Source organism: Parasteatoda tepidariorum, chromosome 3, assembly GCF_982258835.1.
Source record: "Parasteatoda tepidariorum strain Cologne lab strain chromosome 3, Ptep-v5.0, whole genome shotgun sequence".
NCBI classification, from domain to species: Eukaryota; Metazoa; Arthropoda; class Arachnida; order Araneae; family Theridiidae; genus Parasteatoda; species Parasteatoda tepidariorum.
The window spans coordinates 22,060,434-22,085,352 of record NC_141757.1 but is presented as its reverse complement, the minus strand read 5'-3'; the positions used below and the strand labels follow the sequence as shown (position 1 = coordinate 22,085,352).

The following is a 24,919-nucleotide window of genomic DNA, read 5'->3' as shown; positions in this document are numbered from 1 at the left end:
GAAGCTATCAATCGAGCAGTTAATATTCTTTCAATGGTAAACAATCCCATCTCAAGCTCTCTTTTGTTTCTTGGTGAAGCATCGTGAGCAGTGTAGAGTTTATCAAAAATATTTCGAATTGATTAATTCCTGATACTTCTCTAACAATACTGCTAGCTACAATCTTGGATTAAACAGCACCACATTACTAAGTCGGAGTATTTTCCAAGCAATCGGGTCGCTACTCCTATGTGTTTTCCAAACACATTTGATACTCAATCAATTGCGAAACAAACGAATTTTCATGATGAATATTCATTTTTGCATATATGCTTATGAAGGCATGTCAAAAAATCTTCAACAGTCTTCTCTTGCTCGTACCTATCCCCATAGCTCTAGTGCACATCGCTAGAACACGGCTGTATGATACTGCTCTTCAGCTTTCAAATTCAAAGATTTTACGATTTCACTTAATTTTCGAACAGTTCGCAAGTTTTTAAATAAGGTTTTGAAAATAAGGAAATTTTTAAGGATCGATACACAACACGTTGAGACTGTAATTAATAGCAAGTAGGCTGAATATAATAGCTGGTAAACGTCACTCGACCATTTTATCGAGCAGAGTTACCGAAAAGTCTGGATGAGAAATACAGGCATTCACCGATGGACGGTCTGGCTAAACTATTAGATTTCAAGAGTTCTTGAAACATTGCTATACCCTATACCAGGGGTGGCGATCCTTTATACACCAAAGTGCCATTTTTTTCTAAAAAATTGTTTAATGAGGTCATAGACGTGCCGTCAAATAGTTTTGACTTCGTGATTATTGGGAAAATAATAATACTAAATACTATCAACTCAAAACTCGTTATTTACATTGAAAAAAAAAAAAAATTTTGCAATGTCTCAGTTATACGCGTTATTCAGCTTAAAGTAATATCAGTGTGACTTTTGTTGTTGTAGATTAGATGACAAATAACTTAGATTAGGTTGCAAGATGTTAGTTTAAGCAGGAATGTTAATTTTTTTTCTAGTTATTTACTGTTAGCTTGTTTTTTATGGTTATTAGTTGTTTTTTAGCATTAATTGTTAATTTTTTTATTAATAATTGTTTATTATTTTGTGAGCTTTTTGTGAATTTTAATTTAATTGTTACATATGCTTCATAGTGTAATAACATTTGTGTAATAACATTTGTGTAATAACAATTCATAGTATAATAACAAATGTGATCGGTGGCGTGCCCAAAATATTGTGTCGGGTGCCATAAATGGCACGCGTGCCATTGGTTCGCCATCCCTGCCCTATACTATAGGATAATGCAGTAGTATACTAATAAATAATGAAATAGGAGGCAAATGAAGAGTAACGCCTATTCTCTTCTGTAGTTGCTTTTTACGGAGGAAAGTAACGCCTACTTTCTTCACAAAGTGTTAAAATGTTATTGGTAAAACCTTTACGTCTAATGATCCAACATAAAACATAATGCGAAGCAATTAAATTTCATTTTAAATCAGTGAATGCTTCCTCTTGCCGGTTACTTATCAAATTTGCTTGGAAAGAGATCGATCTTGATGCCTAAGCTATAAGCATTGCCATTCAGTTACAAGAATTTCTTACATTGGTTTATTCTAATTTTATTATCCTGTAGGTTACCTGTTTGACAGTGTACCAAAATTTCTAAAATGCATTTTACGTGACAAAAATCGCATTACATGCGGTGTATAAGAAGAAGTGGATTGCAAAGATTTCCCTTAATTAGGAATCAATAAAATAGCACAATTCATATTTGTGTTTTACCACCTAATATAAAAAAGAAAACATTACTTACTTAAATATTTAAGTAATTTGCATATCAGAAATGTCTAGTTTAAGTACATTTGCGCTCTGCGATCCCTTTTTAGGTTACGATCGCATGAGCAGATTATTCGTAAAGAGAGAAGTCTAACTTTACTGAATCTCGTATCGTGAATGTCATTTGCTACTGACAAAGCCAGCAACACATTTTTATGTTATTCAAAGGAAATCTTTTGCACAATTCCTTGGTAAATTTTTCTCAAAATTAAACTTTAGGTTTCACATACTGTGGCCATTTAACCGTCGATACAAAGATAATTTTTTCAGTATATTTGAAATAATCATCATGCATTCCCTTCTCTGCGATTGACTCTTTTACACATACTTGACGAATTAATTCGTGGGCTGCAGTTAGTGTCAAACCAGGCTTTTTGAGATCAATAGATAAATCTGCAAGGTCTGTAAGAGCATCAAAAAATGTCTAAAGCTAGTTTCCAGAAACCTTAGTTTAAATCCTGAAACTTTTGCCGAATTTGTTGAATTTAAGGGCATTTCCACAGAAGCATTGGAAAAATGACTGTGCAGTGCAGCATAATTTTTCCTAACGGCTGACGCAGCTCGTAGTAGATTTGAAGCTATCAATCGAGCAGTTAATATTCTTTCAATGGTAAACAATCCCATCTCAAGCTCTCTTTTGTTTTTTGGTGAAGCATCGTGGGAAGTGTAGAGTTTATCAAAAATATTTCGAAATGATTAATTCCTGATACTTCGTTAACAAAACTGCTAGCTGCAATCTTGGATGAAGCAGCACCACATTACAAAGTCAGAGTATTTTCCTAGCAATCAGTTCGCCACTCCTATGTGTTTTCCGAATATATTTGATACTCAATCAATTGCGAAACAAACGGATTTTCATGATGAATATTCATTTTTGCATTTATGGTCATGAAGGCATGTCAAAAAATCTTTAACAGTCTTCTCTTGCTCGTACTTATCCCCATAGCTCTAGTGCGCACCACTAGAACAACTTTGTATGATACTGCACTTCAGTTTTAAACTCAAAGATTTTACGATTTCGTCTAATTTTCGAACATTACGGTAAATTTTTAAATATGGTTTTAAAAACAAGGAAATTTTTAAGGACCAATACACAACACAAGTAGGCTGAATATAATAGCTGTCACTTGACCGTTTTATCGAGCAGAGTTACCAAAAAGTCTGGATGAGAAATACAGGCATTTACCGATGGACATGGATGGTTCTTAAAACATTACCATATATGGCAGTACTTTTACTTTCGTTACTTGTACCGCCGGTACAAGTAAAAAGTACGTACTTTTACTTGTACTTCGTTACTTTTTACATTTAGTACTTTTACTTGTACTTTCGTTACTTTTTTAGGGAAAAAGTACAAGTATTTGTAACGGAAATGTCGAATGAAATCGTTAAATTTCTCTAAAACTCGGTAAGCTTTCTAAAAAAAATCCAATCGATATCCAATCGTAAAAGAATTATTTGTGAAAAATAATACTGCACTACCTTCTAGTGCTCCCATTGAGCGCTTATTCAGCGTGGCTAAGCACGATCTGAGAAATTCTTGCAGCAGACTCAGTGACACCACTTTCGAAATGCAATTATTTTGCAAAATGAATAAAAATATTAGTAGTTATTTTCATTCATTTTCGAGTTTTATGCATTTATTTAATACATTTTAAATAAAAAATGTTTGATTTTGTTATTACGTTTTTCAATTTTCATTTTGAAATCACTAATAATACATTTTTGTTTTAATACATTTTTTACTAAATACATTTTTACCTAGTGCATTTTTTACTAAAATTATGTTTATGCCCGACCTTGTCAAACAACGCCCAGTCAAATCTCTAAGAACTTCAGAATTATTTGTGCTATTGAAAACTATTATAATTACTATTTTAACTCTTGAAAACTCGAGGGTATTAATTTAGGCGCTGATAGTACTAAAATTCGATTACAAATTTTAATTATTCCGTTAGGCAGAAATGTTCGGAAAATGATTTTCTCGCATGACTTCAGCATTAGCCATTGTTACAAATAAAACTATAGACTTCGGTTTCAACTTATACTGCACATTCACTTATTTTTTACTAGCTCAAAGATCTCAAAGCTATCTGAAACCCCGTGTTTGCTTTGCTTATGTTTGTGCTTTTAAAATACGTTTATATAGAGTAAAACAATTTTAAATCGATGGTAATTTAAATAAATAAAAATAATAAACTAAAAAATTAAAATCAATAGATAAAATTTCTTTTTCGTTCAAATCAATAAAAAGTTTGATATTAAAATTATATTTGATTTTAAAATTATATTACACGATAATATTATAAAATTATATTATAATATTCTTCCGAATTTAAAAATAAATTAATGTCCAGAACTTTCAAAATTAAAAATAATTAAATAAATAACAACAATTTTGCAAAAACATTAAAGAACATAAGAATATTATTCAATAAAATTATAAGTTGTTTTGAATTTTCGATTTCCTAGAAATGTACTTTTAAATCGTTACTTTTTTTGTTTAGTACTTGCACTTTTTACTCGTTGCTTTTTAAAATAAGAACTTTTTACTTTTTACTCGTTACTTTTTTTAAAAATTTACTATTTAAAAGAAACGTTGCCATGTATGAACATTACTATACCCTCCTATACTATGCAGTAGTATACTAATAGATAATGAAATACGAGGCAATTGAAGAGTAACGCCCATTCTCTTACGTAGGTGCTTTTTACGGATAAAAGTAACGCCTAATTTCTTCACAAAGTTTTAAAATTTTATTGGTAAAGTTTTTACGTCTAATGATCCAACAAAAAACATAATGCGAATCAAATAAAATTTCATGTTAAATCAGTGAATGCAGCTTATTTGTCAAATTTGCTTGGAATAAGATCGTTCTTGATGCCTAAGTTATAAGCATTGCCATTCAGTTACAAGAATTTCTTACTTTGGTTTATTCTAATTTTATTATCCGGTAGGTTATCTGTTTGACAGTATAGAGAAATTTCTAAAATGCATTTTACGTGACAAAAATCGCATTACATGCGGTGTATAAGAAGTAGATTACAAAGATTTCCCTTAATTAGGAATGAATAAAATAGCACAATTCATATTTGTGTTTTACCACCTAACATAAAAAGGAAAACATTACTAATTTTAATAATTAGGTAGATTGCAAGACTCTCCAATTTAGATTGCAAGACTCCCCTTATTAACATATGCAGCACCCGCCTTCGGGGGGGCTGCAAAGACAATTCTTAAACTCTTACAGAGTGCTTATAACAAAACCCTCCGCAATATCACAAATTCACCCTGGTATTTCAGGAATAAAAATATCCGTAATGACACCTGTACGCCTAGCCTTCTTGACTTATACAAGATTAGTTCTCTCAAGTATTTTCTTAAGAGCACTGGTCACTTCAACCCCCTTATATGGTCTTCCTCTAACTACGACCCAGATGACCCTAAGTGCAGGAGACGGCCTAAGGCCATTCTCCATTACTATAATAATCTCCAAGACATCGTTTGATGATTTTTCCATCCCCCTGACTGGCTCCTCTATCATCATTACCCTTTTCCACCTTCTTGGGTTGGCCCAATACTTCGCGGAATTACTGCGGCTCATTCTGATTCAATTTACTAATACAACTACTAACAATGCTAATTACTAACTGCTCATTTTTCAATAATTATATATAAAATATAAATAATGATTTATAATAAATAAATAATTTTTATTTATTTCTTTTTTATTTATCTTTTTTTTTTTTTTTTCTATATGTTTTTATTTGTCTGTGTTATCCCTGTTCTATTTTCTTTTCCTTAATTTTATTTAACTACTAACATTAAGTCTACTAACCCAAATAATTTTAATATCAATGGCCTTTGATTCAGTTTTTAATCATATAATTTACGGAGGTGGCCTTTTTGGCCAGGTACTCCGGTGCACCAATTATTAGTTTCCGCAGTTTTGCAAGACTCTCAACTTCACTCTATTTTGTAGTACATTAAAGTTCTACGACTTTCACACGTGGATTGATTATTTTCCCTTAAATAATAACTCCCTTCAACTCATGGCTGTGATGTTAAATATGTTGGTTTCCCCATCATAGCATATTAATTCCTTAATGACATATGATGTTGATGTACTCGACTTTCAAAGCCAGCGGCACATTTTCATGTTATTCAATTTAAACTTTTTGCAAATTTTCTTGGTGAATTTTTTCCAAATTGAAATTTAAGGGTTTTCATACTACGGCCACTTTACAGTCGATCTTAAGATATTCTTTTCAGTATATTTGAAATAATCATCATGCATTCCTTTCTCTGGGATTGGCTCTTCTACTCATACTTGACGAGTTAATTCGTGGCCTGCAGGTAGTGTCAAACCAGGTTCTTTGAAGATCAATAGATAGGTCTGTAAGAGCATCAAGAAAATGTCTAAAATCATACACAAAACTAGTTTCCAGAAACCTTACTTAAAATCCCGAAACTTTTGCCCAATTTGTTGAATTTTAGGGCATTTCTACAGAAGCATTGGAAAAATTACTGTGCTGCAGCATTATTTTTTCTTACGGCTGATACAGCTCGCAATGGATTTGAAACTATCAATAGAGCAGTTAATATTCTTTCAATGGAAAACAATTCCATCTCAAGCTCTCTTTTGTTTTTTGGTGAAGCATCGTGAGAAGTGTAGAGTTTATCAAAAATATTTCGAAATGATTAATTCCTGATACTTCGTTAACAAAACTGCTATCTACAATCTTGGATTAAACAGCACCACATTTCTAAGTCAGAGTATTTTCCAAGCAATCGGGTCGCTACTCCTATGTGTTTTCCAAATATATTTCATACTCAATCAATTGCGAAACAAACGAATTTTTATGATAAATATTAATTTTTGCATTTACGCTTATGAAGGCATGTCAAAAAATCTTTAATAGTCTTCTCTTGCTCGCACTTATCACCATAGCTCTAGTGCACATCGCTAGAACACGGCTGTATGATACTGCTCTTCAGCTTTCAAATTCAAAGATTTTACGATTTCACTTAATTTTCGAACAGTTCGCAAGTTTTTAAATAAGGTTTTGAAAATAAGGAAATTTTTAAGGATCGATACACAACACGTTGAGACTGTAATTAATAGCAAGTAGGCTGAATATAATAGCTGGTAAACGTCACTCGACCATTTTATCGAGCAGAGTTACCGAAAAGTCTGGATGAGAAATACAGGCATTCACCGATGGACGGTCTGGCTAAACTATTAGATTTCAAGAGTTCTTGAAACATTGCTATACCCTATACCAGGGGTGGCGAACCTTTATACACCAAAGTGCCATTTTTTTCTAAAAAATTGTTTAATGAGGTCATAGACGTGCCGTCAAATAGTTTTGACTTCGTGATTATTGGGAAAATAATAATACTAAATACTATCAACTCAAAACTCGTTATTTACATTGAAAAAAAAAAAAAAACATTTTGCAATGTCTCAGTTATACGCGTTATTCAGCTTAAAGTAATATCAGTGTGACTTTTGTTGTTGTAGATTAGATGACAAATAACTTAGATTAGGTTGCAAGATGTTAGTTTAAGCAGGAATGTTAATTTTTTTTCTAGTTATTTACTGTTAGCTTGTTTTTTATGGTTATTAGTTGTTTTTTAGCATTAATTGTTAATTTTTTTATTAATAATTGTTTATTATTTTGTGAGCTTTTTGTGAATTTTAATTTAATTGTTACATATGCTTCATAGTGTAATAACATTTGTGTAATAACATTTGTGTAATAACAATTCATAGTATAATAACAAATGTGATCGGTGGCGTGCCCAAAATATTGTGTCGGGTGCCATAAATGGCACGCGTGCCATTGGTTCGCCATCCCTGCCCTATACTATAGGATAATGCAGTAGTATACTAATAAATAATGAAATAGGAGGCAAATGAAGAGTAACGCCTATTCTCTTCTGTAGTTGCTTTTTACGGAGGAAAGTAACGCCTACTTTCTTCACAAAGTGTTAAAATGTTATTGGTAAAACCTTTACGTCTAATGATCCAACATAAAACATAATGCGAAGCAATTAAATTTCATTTTAAATCAGTGAATGCTTCCTCTTGCCGGTTACTTATCAAATTTGCTTGGAAAGAGATCGATCTTGATGCCTAAGCTATAAGCATTGCCATTCAGTTACAAGAATTTCTTACATTGGTTTATTCTAATTTTATTATCCTGTAGGTTACCTGTTTGACAGTGTACCAAAATTTCTAAAATGCATTTTACGTGACAAAAATCGCATTACATGCGGTGTATAAGAAGAAGTGGATTGCAAAGATTTCCCTTAATTAGGAATCAATAAAATAGCACAATTCATATTTGTGTTTTACCACCTAATATAAAAAAGAAAACATTACTTACTTAAATATTTAAGTAATTTGCATATCAGAAATGTCTAGTTTAAGTACATTTGCGCTCTGCGATCCCTTTTTAGGTTACGATCGCATGAGCAGATTATTCGTAAAGAGAGAAGTCTAACTTTACTGAATCTCGTATCGTGAATGTCATTTGCTACTGACAAAGCCAGCAACACATTTTTATGTTATTCAAAGGAAATCTTTTGCACAATTCCTTGGTAAATTTTTCTCAAAATTAAACTTTAGGTTTCACATACTGTGGCCATTTAACCGTCGATACAAAGATAATTTTTTCAGTATATTTGAAATAATCATCATGCATTCCCTTCTCTGCGATTGACTCTTTTACACATACTTGACGAATTAATTCGTGGGCTGCAGTTAGTGTCAAACCAGGCTTTTTGAGATCAATAGATAAATCTGCAAGGTCTGTAAGAGCATCAAAAAATGTCTAAAGCTAGTTTCCAGAAACCTTAGTTTAAATCCTGAAACTTTTGCCGAATTTGTTGAATTTAAGGGCATTTCCACAGAAGCATTGGAAAAATGACTGTGCAGTGCAGCATAATTTTTCCTAACGGCTGACGCAGCTCGTAGTAGATTTGAAGCTATCAATCGAGCAGTTAATATTCTTTCAATGGTAAACAATCCCATCTCAAGCTCTCTTTTGTTTTTTGGTGAAGCATCGTGGGAAGTGTAGAGTTTATCAAAAATATTTCGAAATGATTAATTCCTGATACTTCGTTAACAAAACTGCTAGCTGCAATCTTGGATGAAGCAGCACCACATTACAAAGTCAGAGTATTTTCCTAGCAATCAGTTCGCCACTCCTATGTGTTTTCCGAATATATTTGATACTCAATCAATTGCGAAACAAACGGATTTTCATGATGAATATTCATTTTTGCATTTATGGTCATGAAGGCATGTCAAAAAATCTTTAACAGTCTTCTCTTGCTCGTACTTATCCCCATAGCTCTAGTGCGCACCACTAGAACAACTTTGTATGATACTGCACTTCAGTTTTAAACTCAAAGATTTTACGATTTCGTCTAATTTTCGAACATTACGGTAAATTTTTAAATATGGTTTTAAAAACAAGGAAATTTTTAAGGACCAATACACAACACAAGTAGGCTGAATATAATAGCTGTCACTTGACCGTTTTATCGAGCAGAGTTACCAAAAAGTCTGGATGAGAAATACAGGCATTTACCGATGGACATGGATGGTTCTTAAAACATTACCATATATGGCAGTACTTTTACTTTCGTTACTTGTACCGCCGGTACAAGTAAAAAGTACGTACTTTTACTTGTACTTCGTTACTTTTTACATTTAGTACTTTTACTTGTACTTTCGTTACTTTTTTAGGGAAAAAGTACAAGTATTTGTAACGGAAATGTCGAATGAAATCGTTAAATTTCTCTAAAACTCGGTAAGCTTTCTAAAAAAAATCCAATCGATATCCAATCGTAAAAGAATTATTTGTGAAAAATAATACTGCACTACCTTCTAGTGCTCCCATTGAGCGCTTATTCAGCGTGGCTAAGCACGATCTGAGAAATTCTTGCAGCAGACTCAGTGACACCACTTTCGAAATGCAATTATTTTGCAAAATGAATAAAAATATTAGTAGTTATTTTCATTCATTTTCGAGTTTTATGCATTTATTTAATACATTTTAAATAAAAAATGTTTGATTTTGTTATTACGTTTTTCAATTTTCATTTTGAAATCACTAATAATACATTTTTGTTTTAATACATTTTTTACTAAATACATTTTTACCTAGTGCATTTTTTACTAAAATTATGTTTATGCCCGACCTTGTCAAACAACGCCCAGTCAAATCTCTAAGAACTTCAGAATTATTTGTGCTATTGAAAACTATTATAATTACTATTTTAACTCTTGAAAACTCGAGGGTATTAATTTAGGCGCTGATAGTACTAAAATTCGATTACAAATTTTAATTATTCCGTTAGGCAGAAATGTTCGGAAAATGATTTTCTCGCATGACTTCAGCATTAGCCATTGTTACAAATAAAACTATAGACTTCGGTTTCAACTTATACTGCACATTCACTTATTTTTTACTAGCTCAAAGATCTCAAAGCTATCTGAAACCCCGTGTTTGCTTTGCTTATGTTTGTGCTTTTAAAATACGTTTATATAGAGTAAAACAATTTTAAATCGATGGTAATTTAAATAAATAAAAATAATAAACTAAAAAATTAAAATCAATAGATAAAATTTCTTTTTCGTTCAAATCAATAAAAAGTTTGATATTAAAATTATATTTGATTTTAAAATTATATTACACGATAATATTATAAAATTATATTATAATATTCTTCCGAATTTAAAAATAAATTAATGTCCAGAACTTTCAAAATTAAAAATAATTAAATAAATAACAACAATTTTGCAAAAACATTAAAGAACATAAGAATATTATTCAATAAAATTATAAGTTGTTTTGAATTTTCGATTTCCTAGAAATGTACTTTTAAATCGTTACTTTTTTTGTTTAGTACTTGCACTTTTTACTCGTTGCTTTTTAAAATAAGAACTTTTTACTTTTTACTCGTTACTTTTTTTAAAAATTTACTATTTAAAAGAAACGTTGCCATGTATGAACATTACTATACCCTCCTATACTATGCAGTAGTATACTAATAGATAATGAAATACGAGGCAATTGAAGAGTAACGCCCATTCTCTTACGTAGGTGCTTTTTACGGATAAAAGTAACGCCTAATTTCTTCACAAAGTTTTAAAATTTTATTGGTAAAGTTTTTACGTCTAATGATCCAACAAAAAACATAATGCGAATCAAATAAAATTTCATGTTAAATCAGTGAATGCAGCTTATTTGTCAAATTTGCTTGGAATAAGATCGTTCTTGATGCCTAAGTTATAAGCATTGCCATTCAGTTACAAGAATTTCTTACTTTGGTTTATTCTAATTTTATTATCCGGTAGGTTATCTGTTTGACAGTATAGAGAAATTTCTAAAATGCATTTTACGTGACAAAAATCGCATTACATGCGGTGTATAAGAAGTAGATTACAAAGATTTCCCTTAATTAGGAATGAATAAAATAGCACAATTCATATTTGTGTTTTACCACCTAACATAAAAAGGAAAACATTACTAATTTTAATAATTAGGTAGATTGCAAGACTCTCCAATTTAGATTGCAAGACTCCCCTTATTAACATATGCAGCACCCGCCTTCGGGGGGGCTGCAAAGACAATTCTTAAACTCTTACAGAGTGCTTATAACAAAACCCTCCGCAATATCACAAATTCACCCTGGTATTTCAGGAATAAAAATATCCGTAATGACACCTGTACGCCTAGCCTTCTTGACTTATACAAGATTAGTTCTCTCAAGTATTTTCTTAAGAGCACTGGTCACTTCAACCCCCTTATATGGTCTTCCTCTAACTACGACCCAGATGACCCTAAGTGCAGGAGACGGCCTAAGGCCATTCTCCATTACTATAATAATCTCCAAGACATCGTTTGATGATTTTTCCATCCCCCTGACTGGCTCCTCTATCATCATTACCCTTTTCCACCTTCTTGGGTTGGCCCAATACTTCGCGGAATTACTGCGGCTCATTCTGATTCAATTTACTAATACAACTACTAACAATGCTAATTACTAACTGCTCATTTTTCAATAATTATATATAAAATATAAATAATGATTTATAATAAATAAATAATTTTTATTTATTTCTTTTTTATTTATCTTTTTTTTTTTTTTTCTATATGTTTTTATTTGTCTGTGTTATCCCTGTTCTATTTTCTTTTCCTTAATTTTATTTAACTACTAACATTAAGTCTACTAACCCAAATAATTTTAATATCAATGGCCTTTGATTCAGTTTTTAATCATATAATTTACGGAGGTGGCCTTTTTGGCCAGGTACTCCGGTGCACCAATTATTAGTTTCCGCAGTTTTGCAAGACTCTCAACTTCACTCTATTTTGTAGTACATTAAAGTTCTACGACTTTCACACGTGGATTGATTATTTTCCCTTAAATAATAACTCCCTTCAACTCATGGCTGTGATGTTAAATATGTTGGTTTCCCCATCATAGCATATTAATTCCTTAATGACATATGATGTTGATGTACTCGACTTTCAAAGCCAGCGGCACATTTTCATGTTATTCAATTTAAACTTTTTGCAAATTTTCTTGGTGAATTTTTTCCAAATTGAAATTTAAGGGTTTTCATACTACGGCCACTTTACAGTCGATCTTAAGATATTCTTTTCAGTATATTTGAAATAATCATCATGCATTCCTTTCTCTGGGATTGGCTCTTCTACTCATACTTGACGAGTTAATTCGTGGCCTGCAGGTAGTGTCAAACCAGGTTCTTTGAAGATCAATAGATAGGTCTGTAAGAGCATCAAGAAAATGTCTAAAATCATACACAAAACTAGTTTCCAGAAACCTTACTTAAAATCCCGAAACTTTTGCCCAATTTGTTGAATTTTAGGGCATTTCTACAGAAGCATTGGAAAAATTACTGTGCTGCAGCATTATTTTTTCTTACGGCTGATACAGCTCGCAATGGATTTGAAACTATCAATAGAGCAGTTAATATTCTTTCAATGGAAAACAATTCCATCTCAAGCTCTCTTTTGTTTTTTGGTGAAGCATCGTGAGAAGTGTAGAGTTTATCAAAAATATTTCGAAATGATTAATTCCTGATACTTCGTTAACAAAACTGCTATCTACAATCTTGGATTAAACAGCACCACATTTCTAAGTCAGAGTATTTTCCAAGCAATCGGGTCGCTACTCCTATGTGTTTTCCAAATATATTTCATACTCAATCAATTGCGAAACAAACGAATTTTTATGATAAATATTAATTTTTGCATTTACGCTTATGAAGGCATGTCAAAAAATCTTTAATAGTCTTCTCTTGCTCGCACTTATCACCATAGCTCTAGTGCACATCGCTAGAACACGGCTGTATGATACTGCTCTTCAGCTTTCAAATTCAAAGATTTTACGATTTCACTTAATTTTCGAACAGTTCGCAAGTTTTTAAATAAGGTTTTGAAAATAAGGAAATTTTTAAGGATCGATACACAACACGTTGAGACTGTAATTAATAGCAAGTAGGCTGAATATAATAGCTGGTAAACGTCACTCGACCATTTTATCGAGCAGAGTTACCGAAAAGTCTGGATGAGAAATACAGGCATTCACCGATGGACGGTCTGGCTAAACTATTAGATTTCAAGAGTTCTTGAAACATTGCTATACCCTATACCAGGGGTGGCGAACCTTTATACACCAAAGTGCCATTTTTTTCTAAAAAATTGTTTAATGAGGTCATAGACGTGCCGTCAAATAGTTTTGACTTCGTGATTATTGGGAAAATAATAATACTAAATACTATCAACTCAAAACTCGTTATTTACATTGAAAAAAAAAAAAAAACATTTTGCAATGTCTCAGTTATACGCGTTATTCAGCTTAAAGTAATATCAGTGTGACTTTTGTTGTTGTAGATTAGATGACAAATAACTTAGATTAGGTTGCAAGATGTTAGTTTAAGCAGGAATGTAAATTTTTTTTCTAGTTATTTACTGTTAGCTTGTTTTTTATGGTTATTAGTTGTTTTTTAGCATTAATTGTTAATTTTTTTATTAATAATTGTTTATTATTTTGTGAGCTTTTTGTGAATTTTAATTTAATTGTTACATATGCTTCATAGTGTAATAACATTTGTGTAATAAAATTTGTGTAATAACAATTCATAGTATAATAACAAATGTGATCGGTGGCGTGCCCAAAATATTGTGTCGGGTGCCATAAATGGCACGCGTGCCATTGGTTCGCCATCCCTGCCCTATACTATAGGATAATGCAGTAGTATACTAATAAATAATGAAATAGGAGGCAAATGAAGAGTAACGCCTATTCTCTTCTGTAGTTGCTTTTTACGGAGGAAAGTAACGCCTACTTTCTTCACAAAGTGTTAAAATGTTATTGGTAAAACCTTTACGTCTAATGATCCAACATAAAACATAATGCGAAGCAATTAAATTTCATTTTAAATCAGTGAATGCTTCCTCTTGCCGGTTACTTATCAAATTTGCTTGGAAAGAGATCGATCTTGATGCCTAAGCTATAAGCATTGCCATTCAGTTACAAGAATTTCTTACATTGGTTTATTCTAATTTTATTATCCTGTAGGTTACCTGTTTGACAGTGTACCAAAATTTCTAAAATGCATTTTACGTGACAAAAATCGCATTACATGCGGTGTATAAGAAGAAGTGGATTGCAAAGATTTCCCTTAATTAGGAATCAATAAAATAGCACAATTCATATTTGTGTTTTACCACCTAATATAAAAAAGAAAACATTACTTACTTAAATATTTAAGTAATTTGCATATCAGAAATGTCTAGTTTAAGTACATTTGCGCTCTGTCTGCGATCCCTTTTTAGGTTACGATCGCATGAGCAGATTATTCGTAAAGAGAGAAGTCTAACTTTACTGAATCTCGTATCGTGAATGTCATTTGCTACTGACAAAGCCAGCAACACATTTTTATGTTATTCAAAGGAAATCTTTTGCACAATTCCTTGGTAAATTTTTCTCAAAATTAAACTTTAGGTTTCACATACTGTGGCCATTTAACCGTCGATACAAAGATAATTTTTTCAGTATATTTGAAATAATCATCATGCATTCCCTTCTCTGCGATTGACTCTTTTACACATACTTGACGAATTAATTCGTGGGCTGCAGTTAGTGTCAAACCAGGCTTTTTGAGATCAATAGATAAATCTGCAAGGTCTGTAAGAGCATCAAAAAATGTCTAAAGCTAGTTTCCAGAAAACTTAGTTTAAATCCTGAAACTTTTGTTGAATTTAAGGGCATTTCCACAGAAGCATTGTACAAATTACTGTGCAGTGCAGCATAATTTTTCCTAACGGCTGACGCAGCTCGTAGTAGATTTGAAGCTATCAATCGAGCAGTTAATATTCTTTCAATGGTAAACAATCCCATCTCAAGCTCTCTTTTGTTTTTTGGTGAAGCATCGTGAGAAGTGTAGAGTTTATCAAAAATATTTCGAAATGATTTATTCCTGATACTTCGTTAACAAAACTGCTAGCTACAATCTTGGATTAAACAGCACCACATTACTAAGTCAGAGTATTTTCCAAGCAATCGGTTCGCCACTCCTATGTGTTTTCCAAACACATTTGATACTCAATCAATTGCGAAACAAACGAATTTTCATGATGAATATTCATTTTTGCATTTATGCTTATGAAGGCATGTCAAAAAGTCTTCAACAGTCTTCTCTTGCTCGTACTTATCCCCATAGCTCTAGTGCACATCACTAGAACACGTTTGTATGATACTGCGTTTCAGTTTTTAAATTCAAAGATTTTACGATTTCGTTTAATTTTCGAACAGTTCGTAAGTTTTTAAATAAGGTTTTAAAAATAAGGAAATTTTTAAGGAGTGATACACAACACATTGAGACTGTAATTAATAGCAAGTAGGCTGAATATAATAGCTGGTAAACGTCACTCGACCGTTTTATCGAACAGAGTTACCGAAAAGTCTGGATGAGAAATACAGGTATTCACCGATGGAATATCTGGCTAAACTGTAAGATTTCCACTGCTCTTAAAATATTACAATATCCTAAATAATACTGTGGCTGAAAATGACAAAAACCTGTACTCCGTAATAAAAAATATGTGCCTTCTTCTTGTTAAGTTTTAGGAAAAAGAAATCCTATTAACTACGTGTATTATTTTATGTATGATTACGCCGGGGAGCAATCCTTTGTCCTGTTGCATTAAATTTTTTTAAATATCTTAGATATTTTCAGATCACTGATTTCAAATCTGGAATCAGTTTTCTTCACCATGCAACAGTTTTTACCCATTGGCTAAATGGGTATTGGTTTGGATGCCGGTACAAGTAAAAAGTACGTACTTTTACTTGTACTTCGTTACTTTTTAAATTTAGTACTTTTACTTGTACTTTCGTTACTTTTTTAGGGAAAAAATACAAGTATTTGTAACGGAAATATCGAATGAAATCGTTACTTCTTTCTAAAACTCGATAAGCTTTCTAAAAATAAAAAAAAATTTAATTAGAAAAAAATGTTTACGTTTTTTTAATTTTTAAAATTAATGTGCAATATATATGCATTCACAGCTAACTTCGTGTTTAAATACCTTCTGTTTCAACTTATACTGCACATTCAATTATTTTTTACTAGCTCAAAGCTCAAAAAGCTATCTGAAACCCCGTGTTTGCTTTGTTTAGGTTTGTGCTCTTAAAACGCTCTTCTAAAGAGTAAAACAATTTTTAATCAATGGTAATTTAAATAAATAAAAATAATAAACTAAAAATTATAATCAATAGATAAAATTTCTTTTTCGTGCAAATCCGTAAAAAGTTTGATATTAAAATTATATTTGATTTTAAAATTATATTATACGATTATATTATAAAATTACATTATAATATTCTTCCGAAATTAAAAATAAATTAAATTAATAATAAATTAAATTAAATATCCATAACTTTCAAAATTAAAAATAATTAAATGAATAACAATTTTGCAAAAACGTTAAAGAGCATAAGAATATTATTCAATAAAATTTTAAGTTACTTTGAATTTTCGATTTCCTAGAAATGTACTTTTAAATCGTTACTTTTTTTGTTTAGTACTTGTACTTTTACTTGTACTTTTTACTCGTTACTTTTTAAAATAAGAACTGTTTACTCGTTACTTTTTTTAAAAATACTTGTACTTTTACTCGTTACTTTTTAAAAGTAACGTTGTCATATATGCTCAAGAGTAATAGTAAACAGTTCGCATGCGTTGCTATGGCGACCGCTGTTGTTTGATAATTTTTTTAGAATTTTGTTTTTCACTTTTAATTTTGTTATGTATTAAGTTGGTGAGTTAATTTTTGAGATATGGGACCAGCGAGATCCCATAAATACTTCTTGAGTTGTGAATAAAAGGGAATTTCGTCATTTGAGCGATATTTTTGTTTTTATTGTTTTAATTAAGAATCAGCAACATGCAGTTCAAACTGGATTGTTTTAAATACTAATTTAGGTGAATATCACAAATAAAGAGGGCCAAACTGATTAACACTGTTCCAAAAGTTAGAGTTGAAGCAAGAAAAAAAAACAATGCCAAGGTCTAAACTTACCGAGGTTGAAAAAGCCATAGCCAAAGAACGTAGACGGGAATATCCTAATCTTTTCACATAAACGGAAAAACGAAAGGATTCCATTCGCAAACGAAAGCGTGAAGCCCGTCCCTCTCAAAGTACCAAAGTGGTTGAGAGAATTGAACCCTTACAAAGAGCAAATGGTGACTCTCCGAATCCCTTTCATGTAAATACTCGAATTGGGTGTTGATCATCAGTTAGGGATTAAAGGATTCATTATCAATGCACTTATTAACTTGAAAAAGACCGTAGACTGTCTTCCACGCAGTATAAAATTCACTATTCATGTAAAATTGGAAGAAAAAAAAAGTCTAACTTTCAAATCATACTTCATATATGTACTTGTGAATCTGAAACGGGTGTATGATGCAGCTTACAATCTCCATCAAACACCATTGTACCAATCCGAAAATCTAAATATTGATCTCGATCGGCTGTTCAATGTTTATTCAGTCATCAAAAGAATTTACACAGAATGTGTCGGAGTTGCATTTAAATATGTCTGCGAAAGCGAAATTGTGTCTAGAACATTTCAGGATTAACAGTTAAAGATGTCAAAAACGAAAACACAAGAAAGTTTCTTTTCCCTAAAAAATTAGACAACAACCATTTTGCTAATTCAAGATTAAAATTGTTTTATATAAAAAGGGGTTGCGACAGACTTCTATGGGAGTTAGGGCGCATCCTCTTCATCAAAATTGCACAGGAACCCATGCAAAAGAAATTAATCCTACGCCGCTAGGGGAGCCTGCCAATTACTTGTTTTTACTGCTATTTCGTGAGCTTCTGAGCAGTTCATGTTAGGGAATCGTCCTTAACCGCATACTATGACATTTCTAGGAATGAGTTAAAGTGCAATTTTAATCCTAATGATATGTCCTTACTCCCCGAACAGTTTGTCTCAACATTTAACCCCTTGGGGACGGGTGATTCAGAAAAGCACTCATACCAAATCAGAATCAGGATGTAATTAAATAAAAAACGGTAACTTAAATGTAGTCGTTGCTAATTTTACAGACTTACTTTGTTTTTACTTTAATTTTTGTTAGTTTAATCATATATATAATCAGTGTTAGTTCAAAGTATAACTAAATAGTTTTATTTTCAACAAAGTAATGGTGAATTAAATAAATCAAACAATTATAACTCCGCCCACAAATAAACTGCTAATAAATTACTTTGATTACCAGTTTTATCTTTTTACCCCGGTTGATACGGTTTTATGCTGGCATATATTTGTGACATTCGACGCGAAAAGGTTAAGCCATACTTCCAGTTATTTATAACGTTTTTTCAAATTGTATTTCTGGACATAAACTAGATTAAAAATGTACTTTGAAAAGATATTGCATCATCAGTTCAGATTTGAAATTCCCATACTTGAGTTAGACGCGATCAAGTATTTGTATAATGCAACAAAAAATTTGTTCCCCAGTTTTACCATTAAGGTAAAGTTTATCATTATGTTTCTCGCAATTCCGAGTAATGCTTCGAGTAGAAAGTAGGCGTTTCTTGCAAGAGATCCCCTTATCATGTACTACTGTAACATCATGCACTAACGCGTGCTTAATCACAATTTATAGCCCGAAAGACGCTTCAATAGAAATTTATAAATTAAGTCATAAATTATAGGTTGATATAACGTTAAGAAAATAAGATTATTCTTACATTTTTTGTTAGAATGGAAACCAGAAAAAAGTTATTGCTAATTTCGCTTTTAAATAGCTACCACATTTATTAAAAATTATGAATATACTAGATTGTTATTTTGCTAATAGTTTTAATGTTAACGTTTGAATGTACTATTCGAAAAACTTGCGCTGCGGTGATTAATTATTTGCGGTGTGAGTAAAATTAATAAGAAATAAGAATTAGAGATGGGCAAAACTGTAACTTTTCAGTCACTGTTACTTCTGCTACTGGGATCCAAAAGTAGGCAGTGATTGTTATTATTTCGATATTTTCATTAATCGATATCGTATATCGATTAATCGTTTTCATTTATTAAAACTTAGTAAAATTAATCGATTACATATTTTAATTAATAATCGATATGGTTAGTTTTCAGTTAATTTAATCGATATAATATTTTTGTTGCAAAATTAATCAATATAATTAGTTTTCAGTAAAATTAATCTATATCATCAGTTTTTAATGTAGTTAATTAAAATAATTCATCTTTATACTGAGGAGTCTTTTTAATGGAAAGTGATGATTTTTAATAAACAATGTATATCGTAGTACGCAATATAGTAGTATGATTTTTACTAACCAATATGGGACCTTATTTAATTCTTGTAAAATGTTAAAATAACAAAAGCAAAGCTTTTATCTCAGATAAGATATTAAATAAAAACTCATAATTCCTCGCGTTACTAATATTTTCATAATATTACAGTGAAAATCTAATCTAAAATTTTTTGTAGTTGAGCATTTAAAAACGATGAATGATGACATTAATTCTATACTTTATGTTATAGAATTCTGATTTTTTCATTAAATGTACAGTAAAATGCAAACTTAATCACAAGTAAATTTTTAGTAGTGTTGTCAAACAAAAAATATCACCGTATTAATGACATTCTTCATAGCTTTTCAAAATTTTATGAAAATTTTTTTCCTTTATAAAAGAAAAGAATGCATGGTATGAAAACGAAAATTTATTTAATTTTGTTGTTATGATGGGGAATTTAGATATTTCCATAATTTTACGTTTATTTTATCCTTGGCTGGTAGCATTAATGTCGTGCACCAGGATCTGTTATAAGTGCCAACAGATGGCGCCACTAAGCATTTTCTTTTATATTTTACTGTTCAGAAAGGAAAAATAAACACTATGTTTTAATTTTTCTAATGTAATAAAAAATTGAACTGCTTTATGCAATTATTATTTATATTTATTGCAGTAAATTACAATTTATCAATGTGTTTCTTAGGCATGCATAGATGTGTGATTAAGAATCTATGAGAAATAATTGAACTCTACTAGAGTTTTATAGATGAATACCCTAGCGTTCAAAACGAAAAAAGGATAAGAAAAACAAAGAAAAAACTTCAAAAGCGAATTATCACCAAAGCGTTAAAAGCACCAAAACTTAACTGAATTTATATTTTGGCTCTTTTCGTTGCCATGGCTTTTATATCGATATTAGACTGTCTCTCTACAAAATAGGCGAGAACGGAATTTCTTTTTTTAAATCTTATTATTTAAAAAAAAATTACTGAAAATTTCAATAACTTTTTAACGAATATTATAGAAATAAATAATAAGATATATTGTAAAGCAATTATTTATGTCTTTTTCGCAGATGTGTTGCCAGTTGAGTATTGTAAATTTCATTCATTTAATGGTTGTGACAAATTTTGATATAATTGTATATTCAGTTATCTGTATATAATAGTTTTTCATGAATTATTCACCCTGAGAAATTATTTTTCTTATTGAAACACATTTTTAAAAGTGCTGCTGTTACCTTTTTCGATTTATTTTTTCAATTGAACAATTATAAACATAATAACTTATATGAAAATCCTGATGATGAAGAGGGAAAATTATTAAATTTAGAATTTAAATATTGAATGGATATGAAATGGAATTTATTTATTTAAAAACTTTTAGTTTTATTATTTTAAAAATTAATTTTCTCAAAATCAAGTATTTAATTATATATGAAACATTATGAAATGGTTTCAAAATTAATTATTTCGATTTGAGTTTTTTTTTAAATATTTTTTTAATGTAAGGAGTTCCTAAAAGTGATGTATCCAGAGTCCCATAGGGAACGGATTCATCTTGAACTAAACAGGATAAAAATGGAATAAAGATAAAAAGGAAACAATAAGTATATTTTTCTTAAAAATCATTTACCAAAATACGGCCGATTATAATTTTTTGGATTCTGCCTGCAAGTATACTACGCCAGTCACGAAAACCTAATCACTTATTTAAAATGGAAATTTGATTTCCTTTACAACCTTTTTTTATTGTAAATGGAAAATGTATAACAACTTTTTAAAATAAATAAAAAAAGAAACCATTTTATAAAGTTTTCACTAATTTGTACCTCATTATTTTATTCCTTATTTAAGCATATACATAAAAAGAATTTCTTTTTTAACATTGCAACAATGAAACAATTATAAATAAAAATATTTATTATTTGTTAACTTATCAAAAATAACTAAATGCGGAAAATATATAAACATTTCGTAACCATAATTATGTTCATATTATGCTTTATTTTTTAACACCACGTTCATACTAATGAAACGTTCTGTCATAATTAAAAATGGCCTAAAGACGAATTATTTTTTTTACTGAAACCTCTCTTTCTTTAAAAGAAAAAAAAAGATAAATAAAAAGTATTAAAAAAAATTAGAATCGAATGATTTTTTTTTTAAATATGTACTATAACATAACTTTACGGTACTAAAGAAAATTTCCCACTGATCTTGCAAAAATCTGAAACAATAACATATTTTACACAATAGAAAACCATTCGATTATGTTTGCGCTCAAATACCATTAAAAACAAGTAATTTAAATGATAATAAATAAATAATAATTTTATTCGAAATATCAAATATTAAAACATTCTGAACATTATAAACCAAGTTATATTTGCAATAAAAATTTGATCAAACATTCTAATTAAAGAAATATTTAATGCAACTAAACTAATATGACTTTTAAAAAGAAATCTAAAATAAAGAAAAAGTAATCAAGTTGCAAAACACTTAAAACGGTTTCTAATACAAATTACACATTAATTCAAAATAAAAAGCAGTTATCATTGTTTAATACGAAACATCTCTAATCTCTACGAAACATCTAAATTTACTTTTTAAATTATATATAATTTTGAATTTCAAAACAAAAATGAAATACAAATTGAATAAAAACTTTTTTTAGTGAAATTAACTCTGTATTTACGTTAATTAGGGTGAAAAATCAAAGAAACTGTCCACAATTAACCTTACGATAACAGAACTCTAATATTTTAACTCTAATTTTGTAACGTTTTAAATAAGATTTAACAGTTAAAATTAAAGTATGGTCTTGTTGTGGATATATTTTATTTTGTTTTCAAAGCGTTCTATTACGTTTTTTCATCTAATTTCTCCTAATTTATTAAGATTTGCACAATAGTGAAACTTAAAATTCCCAAATTAGTGATGTGAGCTTAAATTATTTAAAAACTGAAAAGAAAAAAAGTATTGAAAGAACAATAATTGCTTTATGAAAGTTTTAATACCGAGCATTTAAGTAACCATATAATTGTTGGGCTCTCTATACATCCTGAATATTAACTTATTGAGATTAACAATCTCCCTTAAAAAATTATCTTTGAATAAATCTTCAGAAATCATGTTTGAATAATTCTGATATTGTTGATTCAGAATTTTATTTCTTTTTATTTATACGAAGAACTTCTAAAAGTATTATATTATGAAAGTGTTAACGATTCTCTATAAAATTCAATTTAGTTTTTTAAAAAATACGTCAGCTTTGAGAAAACCTTGGCGATTAGTTGTTTAACTATTCAATGATAATCAATCTATCTTAGGCGTAATGAAACTAAGGTAGTTCAAGCTCTAAAGTTTTTTAATAGTTTGATAGAATTTTTACTTATTTGTGGAATAGAAGTACTGAGCATTTAAATTTTAACAGAAAATCGATAAGGTAGATTTGTCGTTCTTGTTAAATTCTGCATTTCTGTAATAATTGTAAATTTAACCCAGAAGACAAAGCAACTCCTAGCACACGTTCGATTTCGTGAAAAACTAAAAGTATTATATTAAGAAAGTTAAGGATCCTCTGCAAAATTTAACTGCGTTTTTTTTAAAAAAGTACGTCAGCTTTGAGAAAATTTTAATGCAAAGAATGTTAGTGGTGTGGGGGAGAAACAGGATGTCCAGTTGCCCTTGCAGATAAGAAATGTGACCTTTTAACCTTTTCTTTAGAACTCCTTGCTGGAGGCGATGAGCTGGTAAGTTCCCTTCCCCACATTTGAAGAATTGTAGTTTGCGAAGAGGAATTTTGAAGAAATAAGAAAAGCTTTCTATTCTCGTATATTGGTTTCTAATGTATTTCTCCAGTAACAGTAATTTGAAAACAAAATCCCTTATTTTATATTTGGAAAGAAAAATGCACATGTTAAAATTTAAACAATGCTTACATTACTAAGATTTCTGTGCATCAGGTCAAGCGTATTTCAAGCGTAAATAAAAAATCAAAATAAAATGTTGTGCATAAAGAAATATGGAAAGAAAATTTGCAACAAAAATAACATGAAAAATAAGCGTTGAAAATCATAAAAAAAAAGAAACAAAATAAATACATTAAATCCTGTGCAATTAAAAGAAAGAATCTTTATTAAAGATATTTCCGAAGTACTCACCAAATTGTAACAATGGATTACAATTTCAATGAAATTAACTAAATAATAGACATTTGTAATAAAATGTAAGAATACTTTTTATATTTAAGCTATAATAAACCTCTATTTTAAAAGTAATATTTATTATATTATTGAATGTATTTTATGGAATATGTATTGTATTTCTTATAACAGATTACTTCAATGAGTTTACGGGAATAATTTTTAAGGATGAATAAGAGATAGATAATTTAGTTTTGTTTCCTGAAAGATATATTTTAGCAACTAAAAAAAATATGAAAAAAATATGATATAGGGAAACATCACATGATAAATTTCAAAGAAAAGTACTTGACGTCATAATATGCTGCTCAATAAGTTGAACCTCCTCTTATTTACTCATGATGTCCATTTGACTGCAAGTAAGTGATTGCGGTCTTTTTTTTTTATCTTTCGTATTCCAGGTGTCTTCTTTTTCTAGAAAACAGTATGGGAGTAAAACTAACCTCTGGACAAGAGGAATGGTCATTTTCTTAAAGATGAATAGACTTTCATTGTTGTTGGTGCAACAGACAAGACACACGATTCAAAATTCTGGAAAGAATGTCTTTCCAGAAACAGCAATGAAAAGGTGACAGGGGAAGAAAATTCAATGGGATATAACAACATATATTTCTTTTTATCTGTAACGAGGATTGCTTATTTGCTTCATTTTTAATTTAAAACATTTTTTTTAGAAAAAGAAAAAAAGATTTAAAGGATAATTTCCAATTTTCAACGCAATAGCTTGAGAAATATAAACACCAATTTTCTCAAGCCCTTTCTCATTGGACATCGTGCGGTTCAAGTGCTTTATTATTAACAGAAATAATTGATTTAAATTAATAATATTACTTTTGATTGATTGCAAAATTATTTTTGATTTTTTTTTATTCTATTTAAATTTAATTTTCTTGATACAACAGTCAAACAATATATATTTCTTAAAAATATATTTTCATCATTTTTGTATATATATATATATATATATATATATATATATATATATATTT

General features: G+C 30.0%; 1 protein-coding gene across 1 annotated transcript in view; it reads left to right on the top strand.

The window, feature by feature from the left end:
- The first annotated feature begins 5,154 nt into the window (after window positions 1–5,154).
- LOC107440407 (multidrug resistance-associated protein 1) overlaps window positions 5,155–24,919 on the top strand; it is a 50,437-nt gene continuing 30,672 nt past the window's right edge. Inside the window, exon 1 of the mRNA XM_087160039.1 lies at window positions 5,155–5,402. Coding sequence (XP_087016165.1) covers window positions 5,155–5,402 — 248 coding nt within the window. The remainder of the gene's footprint in view (window positions 5,403–24,919) is intronic.